At 38.9% G+C, this 22,449-nt stretch overlaps 1 protein-coding gene across 1 annotated transcript in view; it reads right to left on the bottom strand.

The window, feature by feature from the left end:
• The window catches only part of LOC124544655 (cholesterol transporter ABCA5-like), a 347,877-nt gene that overhangs the window by 83,167 nt on the left and 242,261 nt on the right, over window positions 1–22,449 (bottom strand). Inside the window, exon 25 of the mRNA XM_047123269.1 lies at window positions 8,167–8,388. Within this exon, the coding sequence (XP_046979225.1) occupies window positions 8,167–8,388 (222 nt within the window). The remainder of the gene's footprint in view (window positions 1–8,166; window positions 8,389–22,449) is intronic.

Raw genomic sequence — 22,449 nt, 5'->3', positions numbered from 1 at the left:
AATGGGAAGAAATGTGTTGTATGAAAGATATAAAATGGATATCAGACCTGGCATTCCTAGCTGATATAACCATGCATCTGAATAATTTAAATCTGTCACTGCAAGGCAAAGGGCAGTTAATCATTGACATCCACGACCAGATCAAAGTGTTCGTGGAAAAGTTACGTTTATTTGAGAGGCAGATGAGTAATGGACATTTAACGTTCTTCAGTCATCTTGCTTCTTTAGAACTACCTGAAGGTACTACTTTCGGCGATTTCCAAGCGAAGTTAAAGCAGCTCATCACGTCGTTTGAAACACGATTCCGAGACCTGACTAGTTTTGAAATGGAACTTAATGTGTTCAGCACTCCTTTTTCAGTTTCCCCCGATGAATTGTCACCGTCACTTTAATTGGAGATAATTGATTTGCAAAATTCAACTTTGTTGAAAGAGAGGTACTACAACACGTTGGATTTGTCACGTTGGTATCGTTCATTACAGCAAAAAACATTTCCCAAGCTTCACAACAATGCTGCTCAGATCATGTGCATGTTTGGATCTACGTATTGTTGTGAGCAGCTCTTCTCAGTAATGAAAAAGAGTAAAAAGTAAGGAACGATTGTTTCTTCAGGATGCAACAATGAAGGCCATCCTCCGCATTAACGCTGCGAACACTTTGACGCCTGATATTTCCGATCTTCTAATGAAAAGAAAATGTCAAGCTACAGAGACCCAATAAAGTTAGTATGCAATTTCTTGTAAAACAGTTGTTTCTTATTTATTTCCTGAACATCGTACTTCCTGGTGTAGCATGTCACCACGTCTTAGCAGCTAAGAATATGAGGTTGTCGATCTTATAAGATGCAGCCGGCACATCAAAACGCTTGTCTTACCGCCTGCCTCAGCCAGCCATGCCAGGTGCCGGCATGCCGGCCCACTTGAATGGTCACAGCGAGCGACATGGCTCCCTGGAGCAGGGAGCGCTCCGTGGCTCACAACGGAGCCGACGAGCTGGAACAGCCTGGTATACAGCTTTACTGTATGGATAAATGATGATGATGTTCCCCTTGGCTAAAATATTCCTGATTAAGATCTCCAGGCGGGGACTACCCCAGAAGAGTTGTGAGGAACAAAACTGGCATTCTAAGGATCGGAACATGGAGTGTCAGAACCCTTAATCGGGCAGTTAGGTTAGAAAATTTAAAAAAGGGAAATGGATAGGTTAAAGTTAGATATAGTGGGAATTAGTGAAGTTCAGTGAAATGAGGGACAGGTCTCTGGTCAGGTGAATACAGGTTTATAAAAACAAAATCAAATACGGGTAATGCAGGAGTATGTTAAATAATGAATAAAAAAAATAGAAATGTGGATAAACTACTACAAACAGCATAGTGAACAAATTACTGTAACCAGTAGAGATACAAAGCCTATGCCTACCACAGCAGTACAAGTTTATATGCCAATTAGCTCTGCAGATGATGAAGAGATTGAAGAAATGTGTGATGCGATAAAAGAAATTATTCAGATAGTTAAGGGAGACAAAAAATTAATAGTCATGAGAGCTGGAATTCGATAGTAGGAAAAGGAAGAGAAGGAAAAGTAGTAAGTGAATATGGGCTGTGGGTAAGGAATGAAAGAGGAAGCTGCCTGGTAAAATTTTGCACAGAGCACAACTTAATCATATCTAACACTTTGTTCAAGAATCATGAAAGTAGGTTGTACACATGGAAGAGGTCTAGAAACACTGGAAGGTTTCAGATAGATTATATAATGGTAAGACAGAGATTTAGGAACCAGGTTTTAAATTGTAAGATGTTCCCAGGGGCAGATGTGGACTCTGACCAAAATTTATTGTTTATGAACTGTAGGCTAAAGCTGAAGAAACTGCAAAAAGGTAGGAATTTGAGAAGATGGGACCTGGATAAACTGAGAGAACAAGAGGCTGCAGAGAGTTTCAAAGAGAGCATTAGGGAATGACTGACAAGAACACGGGAAACAAATACACTGGAAGATGAATACGTAACTCTGAGAGATGAAATAGTGAAGGCGGCAGAGGATCAAGTAGGTGAAAAGACAAAGGCTAGTAGAAATCCTTGGGTAACAGAAGAGAGATTGAATTTAACTGATGAAAGGAGAAAATTTAAAGATGCAGTAAATTAAGAAGGTGAAAAGGAATTCAAACATCTCAAAAATGAGATTGAGAAATGACTAAGCAGGGATGGCTAGAGGACAAATGTAGGGATGTAGAAGCATATACCACTAGGAGTAAGATAGATACCGCCTACGGGAAAATTAAAGAGACCACCTCTATGAATATCAAGAGCTCAGATGGAAAACCAGTCCTAAGCAAAGAAGGAAGAGCAGAAAAGGTAGAAGGAGTATATAGAGGGTCTATACAGGGGTGATGTACTTAAGGGCAATCTTATGGGAATGGAAGACGTCGTAGATGAAGATGAAATGAGAGATACGATGCCGCACAGGATTAGCCGAGCGGTCTAAGGCGCTGCAGTCGTGGACTATGCGGCTGGTCCCGGTGGAGGTTAGAGTCCTCCCTTGGGCATGGATGTGTGTGTTTGTCCTTAGGTTAATTTAGGTTAAGTAGTGTGTAAGCTTAGGGACTGATGACCTTAGCAGTTAAGTCCCATAAGATTTCGCACACATTTGAACATTTTTGAGAGATATAATACTGCGAGAAGAATCTGACAGAGCACTGAAAGACATAAGTCGAAACGAGGCCCCGGGAGTAGACAACATTCCATTAGAACTACTGATAGCCTTGGGTGAGCCAGCCATGACTAAACTCTTCCATTTGGTGAACAAGATGTATGAGACAGGTGAAATAACTTCAGACTTCATGAAGAATATAATAATTCCAATCCCAAAGACAGATGTTGACAGGTGTAAAAATTGCTGAACTATAAGTTTGATAAGTCACAGTGAGAAAATACTAACAAGAATTCTTTACAGACAAATGGAAAAGAAGCCAGCCTCAGGGAAGATCAGTTTGGATCCTGTAGAAATGGTGGAACATGTGAGGCAATACTGACCCTACGACTTATCTTAGAAGGTAGGTTCAGGAAAGGTGCACCTATATTTCTAGCATTTGTAGACTTAGAGAAAACTTTTGACAATGTTGACTGGAATACTATCTTGAAGGCGGTAGGGGTAAAATACACAGAGCAAAAGGCTATTTACAATTTGTACAAAAACCAAATGGCAGTTATAAGAGTCAAGGGACACAAAAGAGAAGCAGTGATTGGGAAGGGAGTGAGACAGGGTTGTTAGTACCCTATCCTCAATGTTATTCAATCTGTATATTGAGCAAGTAGTAAACAAAACAAAAGGAAAAATTTAAGTAGGAATAAAAATCCATGGAGAAGAAATAAAAACTTTGAGGTTTGATTGTAATTCTGTCAGAGACAGTAAATGACCTGGAAGAGCATTGACAGGAGGATATAAGATGAACATCAACAAAAGCAAAACAAGAATAATGGAATGTGTGAAATTAAATGAGGTGATGAGGTGCTGCTGAGGGAATTAGATTAGGGAATGAGACACTTGAAGTAGCAGATAAGTTTTGCTATCTGGGAAGCAAAATAACTGATGATGGCTGAAGTATAGAGTATATAAAATGTAGACTGGCTATGACAAGGAAAGCATTTCTGTAAAACAGAAATTTGTTAACATCGAGAATAGGTTTAAATGTCAGGAAGTCCTTTCTCAAAGTATCTGTATGGAGTGTAGCTATGTATGGAAGTGAAACATGGACGATAAATAGTTTAGACAAGGAGAGAATAGAAGCTTTCAAAATGTTGTGCTACAGAAAAATGCTGAAGATTAGATGGGTAGACCATGTAACTAATGAGGAGATAATGAATAGAACTGGGGAGAAGAGGAATTTGTGGCACAACTCGACTGGAAGAAGGGATTGGATGGTATCTGGGGAACGCCAATTTGGTATTGGAGGGAAGTGTGGAGGGTAAAAATTGTAGAGGGAGGCCAAGAGATAAATACACTACGCAGATTCAGAAGGATGAAGCTTGCAGTAGTTATTTGGAGAGGAAGAGGTTTGCACGGGATAGAGTGGCATGGAGATCTGCATCAAACCAGTCACTGGACTGAAGATCACAACGTGTTGTTCCTCTAGATAAAAAAGAGACTATCAAGCTTACAGAGAATTAAACATGATGACTGCAGTCCTCAATGTTACAAACGTCAATGTTCAAAATCTCTCTCTCTCTCTCTCTCTCTCTCTCTCTCTCTCTCTCTCTCTCTCTCTCTCTCTCTCTCTCTGTGTGTGTGTGTGTGTGTGTGTGTGTGTGTGTGTGTGTGTGTGTGTGTTAAATGGATGTGGTGGAAAGTCACTGTTAAGAACATCCATTCTAATTAGTCCAGGGCAAAAATCATACTCAACTAAATGTTTTGCAAATTACTGCGATACTAAACTACCAATTCAGGAAAATGTGAAAAAAAAATGTCCCAGAAAAATTCTCCTACCTGGTAATTTAGAAAGCAGGTTAGATATTTCACAAAACCTCCAGATTTGTACTACAATAACCTTTATGTCTGCTAAATGGAAGATGAACCAGTTGTAAACTAGCACTCTTCTTAAGACATAAAAAAAAAAGGTAGTTAACACAGACTAAGCATACTGCCTGAGGGGAACACAATGACCTTCTAGTAAAAAATTTTCTTTTAGTTATATATTTCAGCCTCAGTCATACAAATTATACCATTACTGGTTTTGACATCTTTATGAGTCAGCATAACATGATCTGTTTAGAAAATAAGAAAAAAGGGGTATAGAAAACATCAAAAAACTAGGTTATCAAATTAAACTTTCATTTGTTTCACAGTAACTCATCAAAGCACAACTAAACACACCAGGAGAGGCACTCACAATGAACATGTATCTGCACTCCAACTGTTGGGAGCTGAAGACTACAGCCGTCTTATGTAATTTTTTTTATAGTTCTTACTTCTAGAAGGGTATATCTCACAGTGACTTTTATAGTGTGAATATTTTAATATGATATCTGTGATTTAAGAGCTACCAACTTTATAGCATCACATTGTGACCGCCTCTCCTGGCAAGTTCAGTTGTGCTTTAATGAGTTACTTTGTATCAAAAAGTGCTACTCCGACCAAGAATAAACATTCAGCCATATGTGCCAATGTCCTTTCTGCCCATTTTCATGCTAGAACGAGATCTACTGCTTGCAAGTGAGAATGCCCTAGGTGTGGCTCAGATTTGAAGAATTGTTATCTGAATGTAGAGTTAGTCAGTTACTTTGTCTTATTAATTTTTTGTGATCTTTTCCCATGTAATTGCTTTGTAAAATTGTGTATATTTAACTACACACAATTAATATGCTTCTGATCAGCAAATTTAAAAAAAAATCTCCCACTTTATTTGCATCCAAACAGATCACCAACGAAAATGAAACCAGTAATGAAGGCATTTGTATGACCTGAGACCAAAACATATTTTACAAAAATCTGTTAAGGGGTGATGTGATGAAAACTTCATACAATGAGTGCTACACACTGCAAAATATCCTCACAGGAGTATGAAGCCATGTGCCATTGAACAGTGTCTAATCTGTAGATGAACAAGGACAACTTCCATGACATCAGAGTGAGCAAAAGGAGGTAGAACAAGACCAAATGGCTGACATTAGCAGCTGTACCATATTGGTTACCACTTCCACAAACTCTTCTTTCTTACTGATCCATGGTAGCACACTGCAGCACAGGAATATCAGTGCATGCTTCCTTTGATACCATACCTATAAATTCATTTATCTGAATTTCCATGCATCTTTGTATGCAGCAATATCAACCCTTTGCCTCCCCCCCCCCCCTCCTCCTTTTTCCCCCTGCTGGTATTTGCAGGCAGGGAAAGATGTCCTAGATACTTTGGCTTTTCTGACTGCTCTGTATGTGTGCTGATCAACTTTAAGGGAACTCAATGAGCATAGGAGAAATTTCAGAGGACCAATGTGTCACATCTGCTACAGCACCTTTGAGATTACTTGTAACGTGCATCAATCACAAAACAGGTGATAAAGCAATCTGAAACAATCTCATGTGTGGTCCTTTAACAAAAATCTAAACCAAAACACATGAATGACAACATTGTACAAAATCTACTCAGTTGTGTGGCAGGTGCTAGCTGTTGGTCTAAAGGGTGCAGGGATCTGAAGCAAGCAAAGTTTGAGATAACTGAATGCCAGTAGTGAAAGTTGTTACATGGTAATGTGGGGACATTATTTATGGAATGTCCTTATAGGGTGTTGATATAAAAAATGTGACTTAAGGAAATATTTTCCATCAGCAATAGTTTCGCTCTCTAGAATCTCAAAATTACATATTCTATCTTAATTAAGGGGAAAAACTAGATTGTTTCTATTAGGACCTCTTGCATGAACTGTGTAGTTCACTTACAAAAAGTTAAATATACATTAATGGATCACTATTCCAGCAAATAATGGGATTATGGGACCAACTTTATAATCAAGATGTTGAACCATCTTTAGACAGCTTTGCAGCTAACACTTGTTGTACAGGATGACCTTTAGAAATCAGAGTTTCCAGACTGGCTAGTACACAGCTGTTAGGGATGGGAGGGATAATATACACATGACATTCACTTTGGGACTGTCCATCATTTCAGTACCAATGGAACAGTGGATCATAGAGCATCAGGTGTCTGCATACAATAGCTCTATCCTAAATGCTGTGTCTGTCACTGCAACACAGCAGATATTTTGCCATCATTTTAATCACATAGCTCTGAGTCATAATATTATCCTATAACTAGTTACAGATGTCAGAACAACAAGAAACATTACTAAGAAGATACCACCAGGTCCTGATAATGCGAGTATCCCTGAAAACATGGTCATTTTGATAGAGGCAGTCATCTGGAGTCCAAGATGATTTACCCATCAGCTTGGACACTGTCTACAGATGAGCAGGGATTCTGAGAGATAAAGGTTATGTTTGGATCTGAAATTCCATCAATATAAAATACTGATGATTTGGCAGGCAAAATCCAGGGACTTGCAGCAGTGAGAACAACTCACGGTGCATATGCAAGTGAATTTGGTAAAGAACCCACATGCAATGCTGTGTATAAACAATGAGGCATATGTTTACTTAAATGGGCCAGTTAACTAACAAACTATTATTTTTAGGCCCCTGAACGGCCTTGCATAATTCATGAAAGACCTCTCCAATCTCCTCATGTGACACATTAGTGTAACTGGGCCTAATTTTTTAAGGAGAACAATGTACCACTGGATTTCAAATGTAATTTACACATGCTGAATATGTTCTTTCTGCCAGAACTGCAGAGAGAAAAGATCAATATGAGGCATGTTTAATTTCAACAGTATGGTGTGACATCACACACTGCATATTCACCCATGACAGTTGTGAGGAACAATTTCCTAGATGCTTCATTTCTCATTTTAGCTACATGCAATGGTCACTAAGACAAGTCTTTGTCCTATTGTGATTTTTCTTGTGGGGGTATTTGAAAATGTGTGTCTATATTAACAAGCTCAAAGTTTAATGGAGTTGAAAGCTGTCATTTAAGAAGAGGTGGGTTTGACAGATCAATGCCTTTCAGCCCATGTTATAAGTTACTGAGAATTGTATTCAAAAGAGTGGTTGCCACGTGGATGATGTAACTTTTCTTAAGTGACCCTTTAAATCAAATAATTTTGGATAAATAAAAGATTTTCTTCCTAAAAATCAACATGCTGCTGTTCATTTGAAAACTATGCATTTCCCAAATGCTACATTGTAGAATGGATGCATACTAACTTCTATAGATATTTTGTACAATTCATTCTGTTCTTGAGGTAGAGATCAACACCTGAATTATTTACCTAGTCAGATATTCTACTTTTGCTTCCCTTCAAATTTATTCATTTTCATCTGTGGTTTGAGTTTTTTGCCCCTCTTCTGGCCTTATTGTAATCAGCATCCAGTTTTGATAACTTTCTGCATTACCTTTCTTCCCTCCTCCTCAATTGGGGTCTAAAACTAAGCCCTTCACACCACTACGTGTTGCTCTACATTCATCACAGATCAGGACAGTCTCCTGCTTAAAATCAGTAACAAGACCAATGATTTTCGTTACACTTGCAGCAAATGTTTGACTGATGAGACTCACCATTGGAGAGGAGGCTGCAGTAAGTGGTATATGTGCTGCTTCCTCCTTCCCTCCAGCCCTTTTTCCTTCTTTCATTCTCTCCTGTGGAAATTTATCAAAGCATGAAAGCTTTGACATCTTTTTTCCTGACATGCATTGAGCAATCTGTATCTTACAGCTCTTTCCGTGTGCTCCACTCGTCACGTTTATTTCATCATCCTCATTCCCATACAAGCTCTTTTCCTTTTGATCATAAAAGGAAATTCAGTAATCAGAAGCAAGTCATTAAGCCTGAGTTCACTTTTTCCTTCTTAAATTTGTGTGTGGTTGTCACATGTTTTCCACAGAAAAATTTAAACAAAATCTGAACTGAAAAAGTCAAATTAATGTGGCGTACAAGATCATTCAGCAAGAAGCACCAGTCACAGGCTGAAATTAATTAAACTTAAATGAATATACTGAAATAAAGAGTTTTACAGAATTAAAAAGAAATTACAACAGAAATTAACATCATAAACAGATTAAAGGCCCAATTCACATACCACACAAATACAAAGAAGTCTGCCTCCAATTGAAATTACATTTACCAAAAAGGCACTATTTCATCACTGTGACAAGTAATTTTATCTGTTAATGCACACAGATGTAATACATTTTTAGCTTCTGACTTGAGAGAGGAAGGGGCAGCGAATAGGTCACATGAAGATGTTGAAATTTTGGAGCTCCAAACCTTCAGATTTTTCTCCTCTTGCAAACAGATTTATTATAAAGAACTATATGGCAAAGCAATAATAAATGCCAAACACTACATCAATGTTTTAACCACCAGACTTTTGTGATTATTATTTCTGACAGAAAAATGAATTTTCTAGACAGAATTATCCTTTTCATTGTGACCTATTCAGCAATCACTTTTACATATTTGAAATAAACTGCTGTCTAATTTCCACACATTTGATATCACTTTATGGATATAAATGCTAAAAAGTGTATTGAAGAATTATACAAGCTGCTGCCAGCTTATGAAGATGATAAGGAAATGCTGAGATGCAAAGGCCAGGCAAAGGATACTGGCTCCTACGCAATGGTTAAAAATAATGGCACACACTACTACTGATTGTCAGCACAATTTTGTGATACTGCTTTGACAGACATTGAAGCATATAGCTTAGCAATATGTTTACTTGCCCTTATGCCTTTAGAGTCTAGCATATATTGCTATCTCAGCTACACAATACTAAACCAGCCTCTGAGCAAACTGTCTACAGCAAAAATAATCAAAAAGCTGTGGCAAAAACAGTCTTTTAATAATCACATTATACTGTAAGTTTCTTTAAGAAGTCTTAGTAGTTGAACAATTCACTCTCAGAAGCTACATTTCAGCAAATGCATCTAAAAAAGAATAGCAATAACAATCATTAAAGGACCGCTGCAGCACCAGTGATGAGATGCCACAGAACTGAAGCTGGTCCTCTTTCTTCAAATGATCACAATTACACAGAACCAAATGCAGCTTATATAAAAAGTTTGGCACGCAACTGCATGTCTCACTTTAGTTTCAATTTTCTTGCAGACGAGCAAGGGTTACCATGAAAAATTGTATGGACCTATTATTTACTACACTATGAGTAACAATAGTATAACCCTTTACAATTTAAATCATTACTTCAAGTGATTGGGAATTTCATTGCCATGTAAGTGGCTAGCAGGTCACCTCAACACCACACAGCAAAAGTTTTTGAGCTTCCAGAGAAACAGCCAAGCAATACGAAAGGAAGTCATCTAAATTACAAACATATGGAAGCACTACAGAATAGGTAGCACTTATATCTCTCATTTCAATTGACAGGTTGAATCATTATCCACTTTTAGGCACTTTAGAAAAAAACATGTCCATCATCAGTCTGCCTTATGCAAAATTTCTGCAACCTACATCATAACTTACGTAAATTGACAATCTGATCTGCTGAACTAATTAAGTTTCCATGACTGTGGTCCACAACAATATAAAACATTTTGAAAGATGTTATCACCATCTCTGACTGTTAAAAATTATTCATTCGTTAAATCTATTATTGCAATTAGCCATTTGCAAGTGTAGTATGGCAAAAATTTTGAGTTTCAGCACACATGACATAATTTTAATGATACCCGTACCATCATATATATACATCATCACATCCATAAATACTCAGCCTACATATGTGATTGAAATCGGGAAAGATTATACTTCTGTTGGAGACAATTCATGTGAAGAGCCTAGTCAAAAGAAAAAAACATACAAGTGCAGAACAAAATATCAGATAATTATCAGTTAAATGTGTGTGAGTCTGCAACTGTATTAGAAGAAAGATTGCAGCCCATTTTATATGACAACTCTCTCATCAACATAATGTACATGGACAATAATTGATTATTTTCGTTCTTAAATCTCTCAGTAAGAAGGATGCAGCATTTGCTGAACACAGATGAAAAGCTGATGTGGAAATTGTTCCAACAATTTTAGTCCATTTAAAAAAACCGACACTGAGTTGCTTCTGCAGGTGAGCTGCAGGTACACCACTAAACACCAGAAATTACAATCAACAAAGCAGTGGGTGGAAGTTGCTAGCCCCAATTGTAAAAGATGAAGTCAATTAAGTAACAAAGAGATAGAGGGGCTGGCCAGTACTTACCTCAGCTCAGTACAGCCGATAGATACACATAAAACAGAACTGAAAATTTACATTCCTAGCTTTCGGAACTTTGTTCCTTCATCAGGGAGGAGAGAGGGGAAAAAAGGGAAGAAGGGAAAGTGGATTCAGTTACTCACAACCCAGGTTATGAAGCAACCTTTCCCTGTTGCTTCATAACCTGGGTTGTGAGTAACTGAATCCACTTTCCCTTCTTCCCTTTTTTCCCCTCTCTCCTCCCTGATGAAGGAACAAAGTTCCGAAAGCTAGGAATGTAAATTTTCAGTTCTGTTTTATGTGTATCTATCGGCTGTACTGAGCTGAGGTAAGTATTGGCCAGCCCCTCTATCTCTTTGTTAGTATTTGTTTCACATCTTATATGAGATTTTCCATTAATCATGAAGTCAATTAAGTATGTCACAAAGGTTATTTCTAAAATACCAAAGTGATAAATCTTATTGATTGCCTTGCAAATGGTGCAACAAATTGACTAGTTTTCTGGGCCAACAGCATGAGAAAATATAATGGATATGTTGTGCAAAAGGATATACCTGTCATCAAAAACTCAAAGTCATACTGTCATAGGCACACTGATGGTGGGATTTTTTTCACTGTCCAGTATAAAATGACCTTAACACTTTCTGTTAATTGTTTTTTCTCTGGAAAAAAGGTTGCAGAATTCACATATCTATCAGAAGTTACGGTTCGATAGAGAAATGTTGGGGCAACAATTTATGTCGCACTAACTGCATGCCACACTTACGTTTTTATACCTTGCAGAGGTTCATAATGTAACTGATGTAGATTTTTTGAAATCCAACATCAATTATTTTGCAAGTTAACAAGTCTTAATAAATGAATACATGCTTCATCATAGAAAAAAGAACATTTCGGATCAACCCCTCCATCACGCACAGACTGCAATAGCCAGTTGCAGCACCAAAGTTAAGTAAATGTGAGAACTGTTCAGTCAATGCATTACAGTTATCTTGTAAGGATCCAGTCTGAGACTGCAAGCAGATGCTGCAGACAAACAGTCCAAAGTGTAATCACAGTGTGTATACTTTCACAGTCACTATTTGTGTTACTTGTGATGTTTGTTTTTATAGAAATTAGGCCATCCTCGAAGGCACAATTCTCTTACTAATGTACCATTTTCAAACAATGTAAACCTCAGGTTGGAATATTAATAATATAAGAAAAGACTAAATTGCTATTCACCATAAAGATGACCCATTAAGTTGCAGATAGGCACAACGAAAGACTGTTACACATTAGTACCTATTGCCCAAAGCCATCTTCAACAAAGAAAACATGCACATTCGCACACGCAAGCAAATCTCATGCACTCATGACCATTACCAATAGCAGCTCTGAACCAAATGTGACCACAATCTGGAGTGAGGCGGCAAGGGAGATTGTAGCAAGGTATGGATGGGGGGGGGGGGGGGGGGGGGGGGCATGCAGCAACTAAAGACTGTCATCCACAGTATCGGGAGGTGGAGAGTGTGTGTGTGTGTGTGTGTGTGTGTGTGTGTGTGTGTGTGTGTGTGTAGAGGGGGGGATAAGGGGAAGGGGGGATACAACGTGGAGCAGGAAAGGTGTGGGGAAGGGGAATGGATGGGCAGGCACAATGGCACAGAGTGACACACAAAGTATCCAAAGGGGGAGGCTGAGGTTATAAGATGCCACCTGTGGTACATAAATGTGCGATCCAGTATAGGAGGTAAGAAACTAAATAATAAAGTTTATCAATGTGAAAAGAAAACTTCATAGTGGTCTCCTTGAGAATGTTTTCATGGTAGACTGCTGACAATTGAAACAACAGGAAAAGTTGAAACTTTGCAAGACATTGACATTTATTTGCTAGCAGCAATATTTACGGATAAACAACGTTTATAATGTGACACATACAGGCTGTTTACTTTATTTACTGTGCATAATTCTCCCCCATCCCCTCCCCCAATTCAAAGTACCAGATAATGCCAGAGACAACTATATCTTTCTTCTTCTTCTTCTTCTTCTTCTTCTTCACTGGAGGTGACTTTTTTCACTATTAAGAACAAGTTTGTTACTGAAAATTTGTTTCATCAGTTTATATTCTTATTTGTAAAAAAAGTAGGCTTTCCTATGTCCAGGTATCGTAAAACCAAAATCATTATTCCCTTTCTGATCCTGGTCTCTCTTGCTGAAGAACACTCTATGGAAATAATATCCAAACCACCATGGCACATTTTAAATGTGTCTCATAAGCAACGTAAAATAATAAAATAAAGGACATTTCAAAGGTGTCACAAAAACAAAGTAAAGCAATAAAATAAAGCATAAGGAGGCATAAATGGGTGAAATCCAATACTGTAACAACCATGCAATAGTAGTTAACTTCCTTTATTACCAGATGATGACACCCCCCTCCACCTCACACCAACGTCACTGTCAAATTCTTCTTTCCAATAAACTTTGACATTAATGTCCCATTCCATCACATCCCATTCTGCTCCATTCCATTCTACTCTGTTGACAGCCTGTGCAAATGTCACCATTTCTAATACATTGTTGAATGTTCTGGCATTGTGTTTTGTTAAGTATGAACTGACCTTAATCTGAAAGTTGTGTGTTATGCCACTCAACACCCCACTGACGATGTTATGTACTTACTTACTTTCTTACTTTACGTGATCGGGCCCAATGGACCATGCACTACTTTGAGAGATGGCCTCCACTTCAGCCTGTCTTTGGCTCCTTTCTGCCATCCTTCCAGCAGTCCCACTCTCTGAAGGTCTTTGGATATGCAGTCACTCCATCAAGTTCTAGGTCTTCCCATGGGCCTTCTGCCATTTGGCTTGGTGTCGAGTACAGTTTTCGGCCATTGGTTGTCCTGTATTCGAGCAACATGCCCTGCCCACTGGAGTCATCGTGTCTTCATTATAGCCACAATGTTTGGCTCTTTGTAAATATCATACAACTTTGTATTGTGACGAATTCTCCATTTTTTACACTCATTATCATAAACTGGTCCAAAAATCTTCCGAAGGACTTTCCTTTTAAATATCATCAGCCTGTTCAGAGCTTGCTTGGTTGTAATCCAGGTGGCACATCCATATAGTTCTACTGGCTGTAGGAGTGTTTTGTAGATGTTTATTTTGGAATGTCTTGACAAACTTCTGGTTTTAAGGAGAGCATTAAGGCCATGGTAACAGCAATTGCCTGCCTGTAGTCTTGCCTGTAATTTCATTTTACTGGATGATTCATCTCCGAATACTGCACCCAGGTATTTGAACTCCCTGACTTGACGATAAGAACCTTCAGTTGTCTGTAACTGTGGAAGTGGTTCTTGAGTTTCATTATGTCTATGGTGTAGAGCCATGTATTCTGTCTTGTCATGATTGACTTGAAGTCCAATTTTCCTCGCTGTTGTTTCCAGAATGTCAGCCATTTCCCCTTATTCTTCTTGCGTAGGCATATCCGAGGTACTTGATGTTCACATCCCCTGCGAGTTCATTAGATGACATCTCTTGCATTACCTTCTCTAATGCAAGATTGAAAAGAAAAGGTGATAGTCCATCATCCTGTCATATTCCAGTTTTTATTTTGAATGTTTCTGACACTTTATTTCCAAATTTTACCTTTTCTGTAGTATCCATCAGGCAGGCCTTAATGAGGCTTACTAGTTTCTTGGCAAAACTGAACTCTTCCAGACACCTCAGCATACTTTCCCAATGAATACAGTCATATGCTTTTCTGAAGTTGACAAACAGCATGTTTAGTTCTTGGCCAAACTCACACCTTCTTTCTACGATCTGATGTAGGACAAAGATTTTGTCGATAGTAGATCTCCTGTAACAAAATCCTCCTTGATATTCTGCAATAATAGTGTCTGCCAAGATATTTTAAAATAACTGAAGAGACTAAGCCTTCACTCATGGAGTTTGATTAAGGCCCTCACAACACCAGAAGGGATCAGCATGCCCAATGATCTAGTATCAATACTGCTTTCACAGAGCATGAGTGTAGGCTGGCTGCCTTGTGACAGGGAAGCAGGGCTTTCTTCCCCACACCACTCCCAATCCCTCAAGCAGTCATAATTCTACTTGTAAGGACATTATGTGTACATTAAGCCAAAATGCTGCTTTGTGTAGCACTTGTTATTATTGTGACTACTTGCTTATACTCACAGCTGACTGGCAGTTTATAGGGTCGACACTCTGCACTATAGTGAATAGAAAACTAAACCTGTCGACATATTTCTACTATGCTGAAAGTCTTCCTCTAAAGTGCAAATAGAGTTATTATCAATTCTATTTATATGCCACTTACATTGCTGGTTCTATCTCAAGCACTGTCAAATGCCCATGACCACCTATAAAAGGTTGAAATCAATACTCTGCAATTTTTTTTATAATTACTGAATTGGGTAAAAAACAAAAATAATGGTGAGAAACACCTGAAACCAGAGAAGCAGCCTGTTCATCAGTGGAAAAATGTTAGAGCCAAAAGAAAAGAAGACTGCTTTGGAAAAAAATAAAAAAAAAAAAAAAAAATAAAATTTTTGCAACGGAAAACATTCCAGTTAAAAAGCTCCACCACTTTTTAACCGACATTTGAAAGCAATATGAAGGCTTCATCTCCAGGCATATTGTGTGACAGTCTTTTAAATTTGTATACGTAATCTTTTTAACAGTTGCAAATTTTGCTAAAAATAGATCCTACATTTTCAGATCCCTTGTCAAGAGACAGTACCAGAGGCGGGAAATATGTTAAAGATGTAGAAAAAAATACTGATTAAGTCAGTTTCATATGCCAAGGATACCAGGTTAAAGGACAGGAATGGAACGGTGTCACACAATGCAAAATACAATAGGCATCCAAATGACAAAATGCAATGTCTAATCAGGCAATGCAGACTGTTACAGAAATACAATTTCTCTCTCTCTCTCTCTCTCTCTCTCTCTCTCTCTCTCTCTGCAGTTCAACTCAGGTCAGGGGTTGTGACAAGTGAAATGGGTGAGGGAAGGATAACTCCATGGAAGGGTGGTGTTGGTTGTTTGTTAAGAGCACTTAACAGTATGGTTACTGGCTCCTTACAAATATTTTACGAGATGAAAGTAACAAAATGATGATGGGCCAAAAGTTAAAGGTGGCCACATTTGTTCTCTCTCACTTTTTCTTTATTTGAAGATGTAATAAGTAGATTTTGTCATGTCTAACTGGCCAGAAAGCAGTGTGCCTAGGGTTGCCATGTCTAGCTCGGACCTCATCAGGACACTCTGATATGGGGGTGTAGAAATGAAGTAAAAAGTTCATCACTTTTTATTTATAACACAATTACATGGAATTTTTTATGACAGAAGTAGTTGGTACACCATATTTTTTGAAAGATTTAACCTTTCCCCTTTTTCAGCAATTCTTTCTTCTCTTTTACGTATTTATAAAATTCCAGTCACATCAACTTTTAGTTAAACTGGCGCTATAAGATTGATGTCACACTCCCTGGCGGCAGTCAATTTTTTTCATCAGTCCACTGGGCCAATATCAGCAAAAATACTCTTGCCACAGTGGCATTGTGTGCCGTATTAGAAAACAAATGCTTGCATAATTTTTTGACTTTGATTCTTCCGAGTCACATGTAGTTTCTAAAAAACTCTTCAGATATCTATATTCCTGAGAACAATTGCCACTTGAAATCTTCACACCATTTTTAGTCAGGTATATTACAGTGTTTTCAATCACCACCAAATGTGGGCTTTCAGATAGCATCACCCAATCAAATACTTAATATTTATTAAAAGGAATACCCCATTTCTCAATGTAATAAAATGTTAAGAAAGCATTGTCTCTTCCTTAAAATTCAAAATCAAATTAATTATTTCTTTAATTCTTTCGGGTTCATCTTGGTCTGCATGCCAATAAAATTGGCAGTCTTCCTTTCATTCAGACATCTTTGAGTGTCTATTAACATATTTCTCATTTCAGTTATCAACACTTTATTCTTCTCCATGCTTCTTACATATTTTTTCAAACAGAGTCAAGTTTCATTTCAAAAACATGAAATGACTAGTTAACTGAAAATATCTGAAATTATTTCAGGTTGTCTGTCTTTGACATCAAAAAACTGTTTTAATGGAATCTGAAGCTTAAGGATTCTCTCAGCTCAGACATTAGCAACAGCCATCTTGTTTTTTGTGTAAGTAAAAAGAGAGTGATGATTGATATCAATGTATAAGCAAAACTCTTTCACCTTTTTTGTTCTTATCATGCATATTGAAAAATAATTAAATATTTTCATGATGAATGTTTCATTGTCAACAATCCAGACTCCAAAAGTGCTGGGCATTACCACGTATACCAAAAAATAATTAAATATTTTTACAATGCTTTTCTCAGTGTTGGCAGTTAAGACTTAAGCAGCACTTGGTATGGGCAGGACATCCAATCCCTTCCACATTTTTTTCTAATCCTTCTCTAATCTGGTGAAACACATTCTGCTGGCCATGTCAATGAAGCCCATTGAAGTTGATATCGGTACAGTCTCCACAAAAAGTGATGAATTTATGTAATGGAATTTGCAGTTGTCTTAAAGTGTCTACACAAAATTTTGCAACTGTCTTCAGTGTTCATTATTCAGTGAATCAAACTTCAACAGCTTCTATTGAATTCCGTCAGTTTCAGTAAAGTAATGAACAACTAAAGAAAACATCTTTTCCGCCTTGTGGTTCGATGCATCGGTGCCTATGCCATAAAATGAAACTTCTTGCAATTGTTTTATGCATTCAGACACGGAGTGTGGTGGGAGAATATTTTTAACAATTACTGTAGCTTTGGTCCTAGCTGTAGACTGCTTTTTAGTGACTTTGGAGTCAGGATACATTGCAGCATTCAGTTTTACAGTACATTCAAAAGAACAGAAGAACTGATGATGCTTGACAACTTTATAAGCTGTTGTTAGTTTTGCAGGAGGAATGAAGAATTCTTCTTGAGAACTTTCTTTAATGGCGAGTGTAGAAATAGGCTTTGAGGTCAATAATACTGTGAATCTATTTGTCTCATTCTTCACAGAAATGTGATGCCTCGCATCTGCCTTACCTCCATGAGTTACAGAGATGAAATAGCTACAAATCTCACACAACACTTCCTGATCTGTACATTCTTTCTTTGGAAAAGGCTATTCTTTTGCACAATCATCCAGAAAGTGACACTTTCTCTTTCCAACCTTAGGCATTTTTGTAATGATGGTAAACAGTCCACAATAATACTTTAGTCATTGAAATTCACATCACTATACAGTTCATGCCCTATATATCTGCAGTAGACATTTCAAACTTAACTAACTTGCAGTCTTTCCTCATGCTATGTTTAGATAGAATCAATATTATGAAAAAGATAGTTGCTACTCACCATATAGTGGAGATGCTGAGTCATAGATAGGCACAACAAAGAGACTGTAGAAGAGTGAGCTTTTGGCAAACAAGGCCTTTGTCAAAAATAAACAACACGCATTGACACACACTCTCACAAACACAACTCACACACACATGACCACAATCTCTGGCAGCTGAAGGCAGACTGTGAGCAGCAGCACATGGTGGAAGAGACAACCAGGTGGGGTAAGAAGGGGGCTGGAGTGGGGAGGAGGATAGATAGCAGGGTAAGTGTGAGTGTGAGGGACAGTAAAGTGCATGCAAGGATGAGGTGGAGAGCAGGTAGGGCAGCTGGTGCAGTTGGGAGGTTAGGTAGACGGTCAGGGAGTGAGGGGGGGTAGCAGATAAGGAGAAAAGTAAAAACTCTGGGTGCGCTGGTTGACTAGAACATTGTGTAGTGCTGGAATGGGAACAGGGAAGGGGCTAGATGGGTAAGGACAATGACTAATGAAGGTTGGGGCTAGGAGTGTTACAGAAACATAGGCTACATTGAAGGGAGAGTTCCCACCTGGGCAAATCAGAAAAGCTGGTGTGGGTGGAAAGGATCCAAATGGCACAGGCTGTGAAGCAGTCACTGAAATGAAGGACATCGTTTTGGGCAGGGTGTTCAGCAACAGGGTGCTCCAGTTCTCTCTTGGCCACAGTTTGTCAGTGGCCACTCATACGGACAGACAGTATGTTGGTTGTCATGCCCACATAGAATGCAGCACAGTGGTTGCAGCTTAGTTTATAGATAACATGACTGGTTTCACAGGTAGCCCTGCCTTTGACGGGATAGGTGATGTTTGCGACTAGACTGGAGTAGGTGGTAGTGGAGGATGTATGGGACAGGTCTTGCATCTCTGTCTACTACAGTGATATGAACCATAATGCAAGGAGTTTGGGGCAGGGGTTGTGTAGTGACGGCCAAGGACATTGTGTAGGTTTGGTTGGCGGCAAAATACCACTGCGACAAGGGTCTGGATGACTGGCCATCGACAAACTTTGGCCAAGAAACAACTGGACCACCCTGTCGCTGAGCACACCACCCAACACAATGTTCTTCATTACAATCGGTAGTTCACAGCATGTGCCACTTGAATGCTTTCCACCAACACCAGCTTTACTGAATTGCACAGGAGGGAACTCTCCTTGCAATATATCCTGCATTTCCATAACACAACACTCCTGGCCTCAGCCTTCATTAGTCACTGTCATAACCCATCTAGCCTCTTCCCTGTCCGTCCCTTCCCCCCCCCCCCCCCCCCCCCCTGCCCCCGTTGCCCCGGTCAGTCATGGAGGAGAAATGTATATGGTAAAAAACAGAAACTAAGAAATAATATTTTGACACAATGAGTAAGGCAAATATAAAGTTGGCATCTAGAAGTAGACACTATCACTATTAATTTAGCTACAATCACCAGCCTTATTCCCATTATTTCTTAAGAACAGCAATAATTGCACGGAGTCTAAATATTCTCTACAGGGTTATTTTTCCCACGATATACAAACTCCGGGGATTGGCTGAAGAGAGGATACAGAACAAAAAAAGGTCTAGTGACCGTATGTCTGGAAATGCATGGTTTCCATGCTAGAGACAATTTATTAGGTCATACATTGTTACAGAGATTGAGGTACCATGCAGCCTCAGCTACAGAATGAGTTGAAAATGGTTTCCATGTGCCTCAATGTATGCATGTACACTGCAGCATATTCTGCCTCATGTTCACACTGGCCACGCTGCATCCAAACAGTGTCAAAAGCAGTATGAAAATGCTGCTACAGCGTCTCCACATCTGGAATGGGCTCTGAATACACAATATTTTTGATATAGCCCCATAACAAGAAATTGCATGGCTGAGTTGTGCTGAACAAGCATGCCATTCAACTGGACACCTTGTCCAATCCATCGATCTGGGAAGACACGACAGAGATGTGTCCGGATGTTAATGGCAAAATGGGCTGGAGCACCATCATGTAGCAGCCACATAATCCTTCGAATCATCAATGGCACTTCTTCCAACAGGGAGGGAAAGTCATCTGAAGAAATGCTGGCAGTTCCAGCCTATTAGGCAATGTGGAAGGAAGACTGGTCCCAAAACATGGTTGCCAATCATTCTGGCCCACACATTCCAACTGGACTGATGCTGTTGATTCACTGTCACCATACCATGGGGCTTCTGCATACTATCCCACAGAAGACTGCTATGAAAGTTGAAGATACCATTCTGTGTAAAGGTGGCCTCACTTGTGAACAGGATGGATGACACAAGTCCCGGAATTGTGGTTGCCTGGTGAAGAAATCAGTGACAAAACTGCTCCATATGTGGAAAGTCTGTCGCTAGTAAGCACTGCAAAAACTGTAAGTGATAAGGGTCTTAGAGAATGTTCCAGACAGTCATCTTGCTTACACTGTACTCGTGGGCCAACTGCCTGGCATTGACACGGCAGTCGCCTACCACAGTGTTAATCACATTTTCCTCCAAGTCTGATGTCCGAACATTTCGGGCACATCATTCGTGATTTCCTGCTTCCTGACATGACCCTGTCTCAGACAAATGGCGAAACACTGTTGCAAACATCGAGTGCTGTGTTTGCTATTGGTGGGGATAGGTCTCCTGATTCAATTTTGCTGCCCATCACCCATTGCCACTTGCCTTTCTGTAAGTGAACACCATGTTAGCAAGCTCTCTATTCGAATACAGAACCACAGTGTACAATGCTGTATCACATCCACTACAAGGTGACTTAGCAAGAAAAGTGAATTGGACACAACATTACCAATTATTATGGCAGGAGAGTGCACTAGAGCATGACAGAAACTATACATACTGTAACTGTGGCTGGATGGTACAGCATATATTAGATCACAGTCTCTTTAGTAATGTATGATTGAATGAATGGTCTCTAGTATGGAAACCATGCATTTCCAGATATAAGTTCATTAGACTTTTTCTGGTCTATATCCTCTCATAGATCAATTCCTAGGGTTTGTACACAGTGGAAAAAATGACCCTGTACAGTATTTCACACTTCAAATGTAAAGTTATGTTGTTGCCTCCATTTCACATAACTTCACACAGGAGTATGGAGGGTATCAGAAATTTTCCTCATATTGTACTTGCATATCTGTGTTGGTCGTAGTTCAAAAGTGGTTTCACTTTCTAGGATGCATACAATGTACCCCAAGATGCATACACTGTACCAGGTTAATTGCTTTCTCCAGATGAATTCTTTCAGTACTTTCATCTGCTTCGTTGAGCCATCCTAGCAACTTTGGAGGGCTCTCCCAGGTACAGTGTCACAAAAAATGTAGCACTTTCTTTGTCTAAAACTCTCTAATCGCACATTCTTGTGATGTAGCCTCACTCTTTGTTGTACATCCTAATTAAGATTTCAGAACACACACATCAACACCCTGCAGTGACATTAATGTAATATTATAGGAAATGACTTTCCAATCAATTCTTTATTCGGATCAAATCAATAAAAATCTGTATATGACTTTCACTCACTATGCAACTGATATGCACTGTACATATTGATCACCACCTAAACACACTTTTTGTTGTTGACACTTTATGTTCACCAATGGACTTGTGCCTTAATCCTACAAAATATTGTCCCTGTATTAACTAAATTACAGAATGTACATATAGCCACCTCAGCCGCATAAAATTGCCGTCAAATTGAGCATAGTTTTAACAGCTCTAAGGCGGTCTTATTTATATCTATTTTTCCTCTGAGAGACTGTTTAATGCTGCAGCCTGTTTCACTGCATGACTCTGCTGCTCCATCCCTCAAATGTTTTAGTTAAGAACTCAGTTGTAGCAATCTTTTTTTTAACAGTCTCTTTACCTTCATCTTCTCCTTCTTGCCCTTCTTTTTGACAACTGTATTTATCCCTCTATTTGTGACACACCTACACAGGTGTATGACTTTCTCTATTCTTGTGGCCGCAGTCTGTATCACATACATATATGTTCACTTTAAAATGAAATAAAGTTCATTATTTACATAAAATTTGTTGGTTCCTAATTTATTCAAGGGATTTTTTTTAGTGGTGAAGGCTGATAAAGCACAACACAGATGTAGCAACTACAGATGGTTCAGCAGGGGGGAAAATGACAGATGGTTCATTATTTGCAACTTAACAGCCATTATCTGGTTCTTAGCTCACGCCTAGTACCATTATCTATGACAGCACCAGCACTTTCAGACTGGCCAATTCAATA

Source organism: Schistocerca americana, chromosome 8 (assembly GCF_021461395.2).
Source record: "Schistocerca americana isolate TAMUIC-IGC-003095 chromosome 8, iqSchAmer2.1, whole genome shotgun sequence".
Classification (NCBI taxonomy): Eukaryota; Metazoa; Arthropoda; class Insecta; order Orthoptera; family Acrididae; genus Schistocerca; species Schistocerca americana.
The sequence above is the reverse complement of the archived record's forward strand: the minus strand, read 5'-3'. Positions and strand labels throughout refer to the sequence as shown.